General features: G+C 34.2%; 1 protein-coding gene across 1 annotated transcript; it reads right to left on the bottom strand.

Moving 5' to 3' along the window:
- Window positions 1-6,947: 6,947 nt before the first annotated feature.
- LOC124373667 (phosphatidate cytidylyltransferase, mitochondrial-like) lies at window positions 6,948-8,752 on the bottom strand. The gene is given in 2 exon segments (XM_046832020.1): window positions 6,948-8,171; window positions 8,174-8,752. Coding segments are annotated over 2 exon segments (1,050 nt in total). The 5' UTR covers window positions 8,498-8,752; the 3' UTR covers window positions 6,948-7,445.
- Window positions 8,753-13,507: the final 4,755 nt, after the last annotated feature.

Raw genomic sequence — 13,507 nt, 5'->3', positions numbered from 1 at the left:
TAGGGTACTAATCTCAAGTCACGTCCCCTAGGAAGAAGAGGTTGGCACATCCTTATGTCTAGGCTAGCATGAGAACCTTTGACACCTAGGGAACGAACCCCACCAATTCCAACAGTCATATCCAGCACTAGACTAGACCGATCAAATTACCCTTGCACCCCAGAATCTCTACATTTGCGGTTAGTGATGTGCCGCCCCTGGACATCCATAAGGTTGCCCAGATTTAAGTGACATCGGTTTTTGCTGTGCCCAGTGTGGGTTCAATTGAAAGGTATAAACCAGCCAGAAGTGACCTCTGCTGGGTAAATGATTATTGATTGAATAGTTATAACAATTTTAGTAAGAATTGAACTATTTTAGGTCTTTGTAGAGGAATCGTATAGTCAAAGTCTAGTTTTTCAGGGTAAAGTAATTATGATGTAATAAATGCTAGGGCTCTATCTAGTTTTGAAATTAAAATAGACATATTTTGGGTACATATTATTACAGTGTTCAGAGCTTCAGATGTTAAGTGAAATTGGGAATGGTTTAGGCTATGCACATGTGCATTTATGATTTGTATGAATTATATTTCCAACACAATGGCTGAGTTTCTATTGTTGCCTTAATCAAGAATATGTATCGGATCTGGTCTGAAAAGCTTACATCGATTAAAGAACATATATTTACTGCCCTTATAAATTACTTCCAATCTAAGGTATTTTCAGTGCCATAGTTGAGTTTGCCTCGTTTCACCGATTAAGAATACACATGTCTAAAAAGTCTACTTTGTTCATAAAGCGTGTACTTCGGCAATTATAATTTATTTCTAGTCTAAGGCATTTCCGGTGACATAGCTGAGTGTTTGCTTTGTTGCCCCGATCAAGAAAATATACATACGCTCTTCAAAAAAGCCTACTTCTGTCGAAAAACAATTAAGATGGATTTTATAGTGGTGTACCGTTATTATAGCACATATATTTTAAATTTATATGGAGCAAATACTTTATAAATTAAACAACTTTTCGGAAATACTTGCTTTATTCCGAAATTTAAGTTCACCCAAAAGTTTACAAAGTTTACAAACTTTTGATTCAATTTTCTTCAAATGTCACTCAATCGAACAAATCTAATTAAGAGTCTGATTAAAAGGTATTAAAATTAAAATTAAACTAAAAATGTATACTTCTCCAAAAATGGTTTAAATTAACAAAACAAAATAAAAAGTTCTCTTCTCAAAATACTCAAAATTAATATAACACAAAACTTGATATTTACTTTATGACCAAAATTTAATTCACAATACTTCAAAAAATTGAATTAAATTTTCAGACTCTGAAAGATGGGAAACTTTAGAAATTTTAATTACAGTATTATAAAATAAAAGATATTAACTATACGCTGGTACGGGACTTACTACTTTGAAGATTACGGAGGCAGATCGGAAAATAAAACGCACTAAAAATTTAAATACTTGAAATTAAATTTACCCGCGATAAATAATTACTCTAAATCCCAACTATTGGGTTAGAGAAAGAAATTCAGCATCTAACTCGACCGGTACACCCTCTCTTCGAATCGCCAAGACTGGACTGACTGCTTCTCTCTCTCTCCAGGCTTGCCGGGTCGGAACGTAGACCGATCAGCTGATTACCGGTCCAACTAAACAAACAATGTCCACGCACCGCGTCTAGTTAAGAGGAGCCTACTTCCTACCGCGATTCAGCATAAAGAATTAGAACTATGGTACAGTGGTCTTAAAAGCTGTAGTCAAAGTTATACAGTAACTTTGGCTTTAATATCTGCACTACACTGCTAACAAGGTACTGCATACTTAATGTTTGCTAAAGTGTATGGTTAAAAGTATATTTGTACTAAAACTTCCAATTGTATTATCTGGAGAAAAGATAGAATTGATATGAAGTGTTGTTACTTTCAAGCTTACTCTATGATTTGAACACAATAAATGAACACAGGTTTAGAATTATAATTAAATTAATTAAACATATGATAGTTTAATGATAAAATCTTTTAATAAACTTTTATTGGTGTTGAATCAAACATGCATTTGTTTTAATAATTACCAAAGAAATGTAATTAGAAATTATGTAAACTCAGCTCTTCTTAAATTTAAAACTAAACAAAGTACAACAAATACCTATTTCAAAATCACTTCAAGACGTCTTTTAAAATAAAATTAATATAATCAAATCATTAAAAAGCAAAAAAGTGTTCTACCTCAAAGCAAATAAAAGTAAAAAACTCAATCATATTGTTAGATAAGTGAATATTATTCAAGAGGATAAAACATGCTTAAGGAGGGCCCTTTTATAGAAATCAACAAGAATCCTTTAAATCAGTATATTGCATCAGTTACAGCTTCACTAAAACACTGCAAGACAATCATATTGAAAACAATTTTAAATCACTCACAGTATCAAATCCAATCATCCCAAGATTGTATAGTCTTCCTGGTAATAAAACAATGCCCATAGTTCAAAGATACCATCAAAATCATTAAGGACCGGCTGATTTCCATGAACTTAGAAAAAACTATTGTTAACAAATTAATTTTTTTTAAATCTTAGTATATCCCGAAATGTGTTTTCATATTCAAGACAAACAGATTGATGATACTGCCATGGGAAATCCACTTTCATGTTTTATTACATGCATGTTTCTCAGTAAATTTGAAATTCGTGCCAAAGAAACATTGGATAATTTTTCAAGAATCAGGAAGGTTGATAATGTATTTCCTGTTTTCAACAAGAAAAAAAATCTTCGAGATTTTCTCTTCACTCATGTTATTCTTCTATAAAATTCACTTGTAAAATAAAACATAACAATCTAGTCCCATTTCTAGATACAGTAATTTTTAAAAAAAATACAAGTAGCCATTATGAACTTGTTATATACAGAAAATCAACACAAAACAACACGTTTATCCCATTTAATTAATTTTGTCCCCTTCACAAAAAAAGAGCAGCTATTCAAGGGTTAATCCATAGGCTTTTACATACTCCTTAATCAATAGAAAATGATAAAAAAGAAATTAATAAACTTAAAGAAATTGTATTATTTAATACCTACAAAACTGATCATTCACAAAATAAAAAAGAATAAGAAAATTATTGGAAGAAATGCTAGAACCACTCTCTATCAAATTGAATGTAAAGAATCTGAAAAATGGATATCTAACTACAGATATTACTAAAAAATTTGTAAACGTGCCAATATTAATGTATCTTCAAATTCCAAAATTAAACTAAAAAATATACTACTAAATGCAAAAACTAAATGAAGAAAGAAAATCTGTGACAACTATGATTTAAAATACTGGCCAAACAAAAAGAAAGTTAAGGAACACAGAGCAGTTTTAAAATACCAACAAGAAGAAAAATCGGTGATGGCAAAACATGCACTTTGAACTGGACACTGTTTTTCAAATACAAAATTATTAAAAGAAATCCAAAATAAAAATTCCTCAAATTCCTCAATTAATTATCTCCTAGTATATTTTAATGACATTTGGTTTTTTGATTTGAGAACAAAATTGTTTATATTATTATTGTAACATTGAAATCTGAGGAAGGTTTATATGAAGAGAAAGACTATAAAAGTTACCTGGAATATTTTGGAATTCAGAAAAAATTTTAGCCTTCATGTTTCATTAACTGACATACAGCAGCTGTGACGTTTCCATCTAAAGTTCGACAAATTGGCTGAAACATCTGTGTATTTGAACATTTTTTTAAAATAATTGTATACTTCATATACAGTGCTTGATCAGTATAGTATAATGCAGATAGCAAATAAAAATGTAATATTTATTTTACTCCAGATTGCTTTAGTGGCAAATTTAAAATATTTAATACATTGTAAATACTATTTAAACACTGTTATAAAAACAATCTTTACACTGTTATAAAAACAATCTTAATGAACAAAGCTATGAATGTTTGCACATAAAATACTCCAAACTGGTGTGCTTTGTTGACATTGTGGTAATGGCATTTTAACAGCGGCTTATGGAAAACGGAGAAATAAACACTAACATGCCTTAACGGTCTATTCTTCCCCAGACTACAGTCCAAAAAAACATCCAAAAACTCTCAAACCGGCGTTCATTCATCAAGTTTGCTTCGGCCACTTCATCAGAATTCATTTCATACTCTGGAGTTCCCCAAGGATCGCTGTTGGGACCCTATCTCTTTTCACTCTTCATAAATGACCTTCCTGAGGCTCTACAATGCGACTCACTTCTGTTTGCTGATGATGTGAAACTGTTTTCCATCGTATCCACTGAAGAGGACTGCCTACGAATCCAGGAAGATCTTTGTGCGATCGACCGCTGGTGCGAAGAGAACAAAATGAAACTCAACACTAAGAAATGCCAAGTGATGACCTTCCATCGGAATCTCTCCCCCGTTGTCCATGAGTACAATATACGCAGGGAGCCCTTAACTCGTGTACTGCAGGTAAAAGATCTTGGTATTACATTAGTACCTTCACTGAATCCTGAGTTGCATGTGCGAAACATTTGCAGCAGAGCAAACAAAATGCTTGGATTTGTCTCCCGATTCTCAAAAGGCTTAAGTGACACGGCTTTAAAAACTTTGTATTGTGCTTTGGTACGCCAAATCCTTGAATATGGCTCTCCAGTGTGGAACCCCCACCAGAAGTTTCTCATAGATGAACTAGAGACTATTCAAAGAAGATTTATTCGAATAGTGGGTGTCAGGAGTGGTCTTCTCTATCGTCAGGTTCCCATCGGGGAAGTGTCTCGTGATCTGGGACTCCTGACTCTTGCGGATCGCAGATTCTCCGCTGACGTTGTACTGCTGTCAAAGATCCTTAACGGTAAGATCGACTGTCCCGATAATGCTGAGCCAGATCCTCTTCAGGACCCCTTCAGCCACTCGCTCCAGAGACCTGTTCGCTAGGCAGCAACATCGCACCAACTACGCAGCAAACGATACGATGTACCGACTTCAGAGTTTCTGGTAATAGCGTCGCCGACATCGTTGACTTTTTTGTGGACAGTATACCAGTGCTCAAGAGGAAGATCGCCGATCTGCATGAGTTATCTGCCTAGGAGTTGCACAATGAGGGAAGACATTCGTTCTTACACTTTATCTGTACGTCTCTCATTGCTGTTATTTATATATTGTGTCTTGTTATTTCTTGTCTAATCTTGTTTATTCTCATTTTTTCGTGCTAATTTATTGCTGTTATTGTTCGTTTGTTTTCCATAGTTCAAATCACGGTACACAAATAATTAATTACGTTATTGTCATTCATAGTTTTATATCCGTTTCGTCACTTAAATAGTTTTATTAATCGTTATTGCTCTATTTGTCACTGTGGTTGTTTACTTTCATTGTTTAATATTATGTTCAAAACTGTAAAAATGGAGATGTCCGTTGAAATGTAAAATAAAAATAAATAAATAAATAAATAAAATAAAAAGACTTCTATAACTTAAAACCTTATAAATGATTATTTTGGAACTTAAAAAGGATTCCCCCAATTATACCGGAAGTAGTTATAGTTTTCCCCATGACCGTAATTAGCTTCCCAGTCATACATGTGCATGTATATTTTCTTCATAAAGACAATAAGGCAAACAACCATGGCACTGGAAATATTTTGGAACGAAAGTAAATTAAAACAGCCGGAATTAGATGCTTTATAACCAAAGTATATTTCCGAGAGCTACATATGTCATGTGTATCATTTTTTGATCGGGGCAATAAGGTAAACTAACCTGTACTACCATAAATGAATTTAAATGATCAGAAGTAGGCACCTTTTCACCAAAGCAGGCTTCTCAGTCCTACATGTGCATACATTTTTTCATCATTGAGACAACAAGGCAAAATATACTATGGTGCTGAAAATATCTTTAGGCTAGAATTACACGCTTTTTGACCGATGTGGGTTTCCGAGACCTTTGTATTTGCATTTTTTTATTGGGGAAACAAGACAGGCACTACATAATGTAGTTATCGTTGGAATGTTTGATCCAGTGTGAATGTTGACTTTAGTTCCGGTTCACTTTCCTCTTAATGCAGCGTCTGAAATCTGGCGGTGTCAAAGATTTGACTTCTGGAATCTAGTCTTAATAGATCCAAAACAGTCGGCAACGAAGATGCTCAAAACGAACTATTGTATCTTTTCGACATCAGAGACACCTATACTACAAAATATAGTGTAATCTAGGTGAAGAGGTATTGTCTCATTAATTGCACAATTGAGTGTACTACAATCTTCTATACACAATCTCTATGCATGGTGAAGCAACTGATTTTTCTATGTTTGAAGGTTATTTTTGACGATGGAAGGATTGTGAAGGAAACAGGATTTTTCCACACATTTGCCATTGTTCAGTGAAACAACCCCTTGTTCAGTGAAACAAGAAACGTAGTGTTACTGATTTCTTGTTTCACTGAACGATGGCAAATAATGTCAGGAAAAATCCTGTTTCCTTCATAATTTTTCTACACGTAACGTAGCTATGGTGCGAAGGGCTGATTCAATGTGTATGTTGAGTTTAAATAGCTCAAGTTCACAATCCTGTTAGTGAAACGTCTGGTTTCTGATGCCGTCACATGCTAAATCAGGATTACAATTGTGCACCTGATAAACAATATTTACGTATGAAAAAATTCATAGGACTTCATCATATCTCTCTCTCTCTCTCTCTCTCTCTCTATATATATATATATATATATATATATATATATATATATATATATATTTTTAAGAAGAAATTTATATATATATAGCGTTATATATATATAAAAGTAAATGTCTGTGATATTTATCTGATATTACTATTATTTCTTCTATGGTATTTTACTTTAAGATTATGGATGGGAATTCAATATATTGTAGGATAATTAATACAGAATGACATTGATACATTCCAGAAATTGGTCAGTAAGGCTGTAAAGAAAATAAGATACCAAAACTGAATATTCTGCTTTATTTCTTTTTTACATAGGCAATTAATTAAATCATTTGATGACAAATAGCCTATTTCCTAACTTTTACATTTATGTTGTTATATGTATCTTCTTCTAGGAAAATGCCATATGATACATTTACGTATGATCAACAGTATAGTGGTCATCTAAATACAAAGAATCATGACGTACTGTTCACCTGATCGGTGTAGTGGGGAATACCAAGGAAATCTGCAAAAACCTTAAGAATATGAATTTCTAATTGTAAGTTAAATGTATTTCTTACATCATATTCAACTCTGGATTCAGGATTTTTGAGTTGACAAGTTTCAAGTTTGTATCTTAAATATCACACCCATAATAAATGTATTACCAGAAAAATAGATTATACTTACGTATGTCCTGGATTTTGTACGTTTGTGTAATGCTTCAAAAATGTATAAGCAAAATGCCTACCAGTGATATTAAATAATGATTTGCTATGAGACAACCAACAAACTACAAAGTAGTACTTGGCCACTTATTCATTGATTTTACCATTTTATAAAGTTTATTTCCACTATATTTTACAGATTTGTACAAACCAGCAGTAAAAATACCTTTCAGACTCTGAGTAATACTAGAGTTCCATACAATATTACTCAAGCATAGTTTTAACACTTCACCACAATCTGGATCGTGAGCCACAGCACGTAACACATCTTCAGTGTCTTGCCGTTTCCCTCTTGACTGTTTGTTCCAAAACCTGACGATAGCACGTTGGGGTGTTCTCGGGAGCTGGTTGAGATGATGAAGTTTGGCCTCAGGAAAAGCATCTTGGCTGCAATTACTGTCGCATCCACCTTCTGTAGGTACATCAACAAAATCATGAAGAGTCTTCACTACAGGGTTGTACAAAACACGAAACGCCTCAATCTGGGGATCTACAATGTTTCTTATTTTATTTTTATCTTCCCCAATTATCATTCTGAAATCTCCACCATAGGATAATGAAGTAATTGTTTTGTATAGAGACCGTTCTGTAAAATTTTCTGGTAAAATTAGCAAAGCTGCATGAAGAGCATTATGCAAATTCAGTTGCAAGGCAGATCTCAATTCGGAACTACTCGTAGTTTGAAGAACCTGAACTGGTTTATGCAATCTTCCTGCTAAGTACAAATGGTTCCAATCCAAAAGGTCAGTGATGAGATCTTTCTTTGCAACAACTCCATATTTTATTGTCACACACCTTCATCTTCAAATGGTATAAGGGTGTTGAAATAAACATTTGCACCCCAATGCTCTTGAATGGACGAAACTAATTTAGGACCTAAATATTTCAAACCAGAATAATGTTTTGGATTTAGTTTAATATTTTCAGAATGAAACTGAGAGGAGTCTTCAACAACAAATATCAAATCAATCATAGGTTTAGAAGTTTTATTACCATCCTGCTTGAACACACCAGACCCATAAGCAAAACAGTAAGAAAAATTATGGGCTGGAAAACAAGATAGGATTCGCGCATATAAAGGCGAAATTCCTACTAATGAAGAAACAGTCTTCGCCATTATAACGTTCAGGTGACTAATTTCATTTCGTCACAAACATTATTGTGATAAACGCCTACAACCACAACAAATCAACTACAACATAACCTACAATTTGCAACTGATATTGATATACTCCAACTCATAATTGTTAGAGCAGACGACAAAACACTTCGCATAATAAGACATTTCCAGCTGATGTTCACTAGATTTCTCCTTCAAGCATTAGATTGCCCATAGAGCCCCAATATGCATTATGCACAGTAAAACGACCACACTGTCTAGTTTGACGTAATTATCAATGGTATATTGTGGAAATATATATTTTATTAATATATGTTTTCTCCAGAAAAATATGTTATCTTGGCAATCAAAGACATTAAAATCCAAAACACTGAATCAAAACTTGAATTATATATGTATATATATGTATGTATGTATGTATGTATGTGTGTGTACCAGTGTTTGAATTTTAACGTCTTTGACTGCCAAGATAATAACATAATGTTATTGAGAAAAGAATCTCATATTGCTGAATTTTATAACTGTTGATGCAAAAATATTGGATTAATGGATTAATATACCGCCTACTTTGTTTATATTATTTTAAATTCTTTCAAGGGTTGTCTCCAATTTTACAATAATATACCCATGTTATGATAACTATTGTATTTTAAATAGTATTCAAAATATGTAAGAAGTATCACTGTAAGGTTTCACCTACTAAAAACGGAATCACACGGTACCAAATCAATCTGATTTTGGGGCCTTTAGATATTATCTAAAAGTATTAGAGACACTGTACCTGAATGGTGGTCTGGTGCCGTGGAAGATATGGCTGTATCAACTAGATCTTAAACGAGACATTATTCCAGAAATAGTTCACCTTCGCTGCTATGTCATTTCCTGCTCTTTGGAAACGTGAAATTGCGCTGTTTGCCATATACTATACATCGTTCTGTGATGCTATCCCACAAACAGTTTGTAGAACGAGTGGAAGAGGTAGTTTTAACGACAATATATTGAGGTGTGTTAGGACAATCCACCTCACTATTAACAAGTTCGTGGAGGAAAATAAGGTCAACCGTACATCTGCGCGTTTTAAGGAGTTACAGATCTATTTCATGGCATAGATCTTCAACTAGAACTAAAAAATACATGAAACCAAACTGCTCGAATGAAATAGCGTTGAACCACTCAAGTTCATGATACAGATTCCAGCGATCTGGGTTCTAAGTTGGTAAGCAATATTCATGAATCTGATGTGCCGCAGTGTAGGTTATCGGTAAGATCTTAATAATAGAAGAGTTTTTAGCTAAGGAAAATGAAACTAAACATTTTAACCGCACTTTTTCAGACGCTTTTAATGGATAATTCAATATTCAGTGAGTTTCACAAACACACCGATTTCAACAATTCTTTTTTAATGGGTTCTATTGTTGAGAGTGGTGTTGCTGTTTTAAAATAAAACGTATATTTCAGCGTTTTTAACATTTAAATGTGATTAAATAATCGCCCAAAGACAGGAAGAATATTCCTTTTATTATTTACGCGTTTGTTACAATTGAATCTCGTTGTTTTTTCGTCCCATGTTTAATGGTTAATGTTCGTTGATGTTTAACTAAAAATACACTAGACAGTGCAGGCTACGGCAGCACCGAAGGTATCGCTCTGATTTCCGAAATTCGTGACCATTTGATAGCTATTACATCCATACATCCCTTGTTTTTTCTTCCTTCACCATTAGTGAGGTGCTGACAGAGGCCATATTGTTCGTTGGAGGCATTCGTCATCTAGCCCTCTAGGATTATGATCTGTGAAATTATATACTGTCTCGAAGATGGTTTTTGTTCGTAGTCAGAACTGCGGGCACATTTGGTAAATTCAATCATTATTTAATGATCTGTTTATTGATATATTTAATCTAAATACAATAAAAATTGGAACAGGCATTCTTTCCCGTTCTGAACTATGATTTTTTTCTCATATATAAAAGATTAAGAAAGCATGAAACGTACCTGGCTGCTGATTACATAGGTTGTCAATTTTTGTAATATAATTTTATTTCTGCTTCCTTGGAATAACTCTTTAGAACGCGACTATTTTAGTTAAGTTGAACCTTTCGAGGACTAGCCTACTTCGTGGCATTGTTTTCAACAGTTATTGCATTTTGACATATAACCCACTAAGTTTTCATAGGACATTGTGACACTTTTAGGAATATATCAAACAAAATGTGTACTCCCATAATATGGAAACCGATGAGGATCTACACCACTGATGAATTCTTCTGGAGTCTATATGACGTGTTTGTTTGATGGATGCTACCAGTGCACAGCCATCGCGGGTTTCAATCTGAATAAATGATTTGTTACGGGTAAGATCATTTACAGGTGTTCCATCATAAATATAAATCTCATAAGCCATCACTGTTATAATTTAATAAAATGCAATGTAATTTTTAGTTTTATTTTATTTTAATTATGTTATTGTTAACATATAGTAATGGTCAGGGGCATTTCGGTTGTCTTTTATCGGAAAGGGGCTCTCATGTGATCTGAGCTCGAATTTAGGTACTTGTTGTGTACGGGTTACGGGGAATCGGAATAAAAGACTGAATTAGTTTACATCATCGACTGTGCTCGGTTAAGGTTGGAGGGTAACAGAGAGAGAGGCAAGGGCAGGACACTGGAAGTGGTAGGTGGTGTGATCTGGTGGCGTGATGAGAACAGCCAATGGCATTTATTCAAACTAATCACCCCATATGACGTCACAGCATCATAGATCATACAGTTGGTCTTTGGCTGTGGCTTTAACTTGCCAGTAACAATTTATAATATGTATAATAATTATTATTATAATTATTATTGTAATTCAATACATTACATTTCCTCCCTTCCAAATTTCAAAATAAATTGAATTCACACAAGTCATAGATAAATTAAACAATACAAGTGTAATAATAAATATATAATAAACACATATAAATATAAATAACACATATCATTATTAAATGTCATCCTTAAGTACTGTAAGTTATTTACAAGTTTAATTTCTCTACAGGTTTCCTAATACGAGTTGGGTATCTGTTTGTATGATCAGCTGTTCTAGTGACAGGAGAAGGAACAGCTGAGGGTAGAGAAAGACGTGGTCTAGAATGAGGGGTAGTGATGTGACATGGAGAGGTATGATGCGGTGAGGAGGGGGAGAGACCAGCTGATCTAGTGAGGTCAGTGTTACTAATTCTGACTGGGCTTGGAGTTGGCGGACAATGAGCGCCTGTCTCACGCTCCGCAACTGTACGGTCCTGAGATGGTGGAATTTGACTGTCACTGTCAACAATACTACTGTGTAGTCCTATCAGCTGATCAATATGTCTACTCCAAATTAGACCAGTTTTTGTCATAACAGAATACATTACATTATTTAACTGTTTTATTACAATGCCCTCTATCCATTTGTCTTTAGAGCGATAATCTCTCACTAATACAGATTGATTAGGAAATAGAATTCTCGTTTTTCTACCGCCAAAATATTCTTTTTGTTTGTCCTGTTTTAATTGCACAGTTCTGGCTATATTAGGTCTGAGTAAATCTAGCCTGCATCTTAGTGGTCTATTAAACATTAATTTGGCAGGTGTCTCGTTAGTAGTGCTATGAACGGAGTTTCTGTAATCAAATAACATCCTATTCAAGGCTACTTTAGTATCAATATTTTCTTGAAAAGCCAATCTTATTTTACGTTTAGCATACTTAACTGAGTTCTCAGCCTGACCATTAGACTGAGGATGATAAGCTGGTGAAAATGTATGTCTTATACCATTAAGTTGCATGAAATTTTTAAATTCAACTGAGGTAAATGGTGGTCCATTATCACTATGGATAGTGACAGGTAATCCAAATCTAGAAAATAGTTCTCTTAACTTTTCTATAGCTAGCTTAGCTGAAGTAGAGCCTACTTCAAATACTTCCAACCACTTAGTGTAAGCATCAATTACTACCAAGTAGGTCTTATCTTTGAAAGGACCCAAGTAATCAATATGCAATCTTTCCCATGGCATAGATGGATAGTGCCAAACATGTAGATTACTCTTACTAGGACTAGAACGTTCCATAAGACAGGAAGAGCAATTGTTCGCTAGGCTTTCAATGTTTTCATCTATATTTGGCCACCAAATATAGGATCTTGCTACTGACTTCATTTTTACAATTCCCAAGTGACTCGCGTGTAACTCATTTAATATGTAGCTACGCAACTTGTTAGGAACAACAATTCTATATCCCCACATAACAATGCCATGCTCAACTGTTAGCTCGTCCTTCCTTTGGAAATAAGGTAACAATTCCCTATTCTCTCGTGACAAAAAATTTGGCCATCCGTACATCACATAGTTATGTATTTGTTTTATAATAGGATCATTTTGGGTTTCAGCTTTTACATCTTCAAAAGTTAAAGGTACTGAACTTTCAGCGATACAGTGTAAATAGGTACCTTTCCACCTTGGTTCATTGTTATTATTTACAACGTGTTTAGTGCTTAATGGTAAGCGTGATAATGCGTCTGCGTTACCATGCTTTTCTGACCTTACATACTGTACATCAAAATTGTATCCACTTAAAAATAATGCGTATCTTTGTAATCGGCTTGCTGCGAAAACAGGTAAACCCTTTTTCGGTCCAAATATGCTAATTAAAGGTTTGTGATCAGTACACAATGTGAATTTTCGGCCATACAAATATTGATGAAATTTCCTTACTCCATATACTACTGCTAAAGCTTCCTTATCTATTTGTGAATATTGACATTCTGCTGGTGATAAAGTACGAGAGTGGTATGCAATAGGTTTCTCAACGCCTTCAGGGGTTATGATACTAAGTACGCAGCCCAGCCCTGTCGAGCTTGCGTCTACTGCTAGTTTTACAGGCAACTTTGAATCATAATGCGCCAAAACTGGTGCTTTAGTCAAAACATCCTTGACATGGCTAAATGATTTGAGACATTTTTCATCAAAATCAAATGGCACGTCCTTTT

This window comes from Homalodisca vitripennis, unplaced genomic scaffold (assembly GCF_021130785.1).
Source record: "Homalodisca vitripennis isolate AUS2020 unplaced genomic scaffold, UT_GWSS_2.1 ScUCBcl_6121;HRSCAF=13189, whole genome shotgun sequence".
In the NCBI taxonomy this organism is placed as follows: Eukaryota; Metazoa; Arthropoda; class Insecta; order Hemiptera; family Cicadellidae; genus Homalodisca; species Homalodisca vitripennis.
This window is presented reverse-complemented; position numbering and strand designations above follow the sequence as displayed.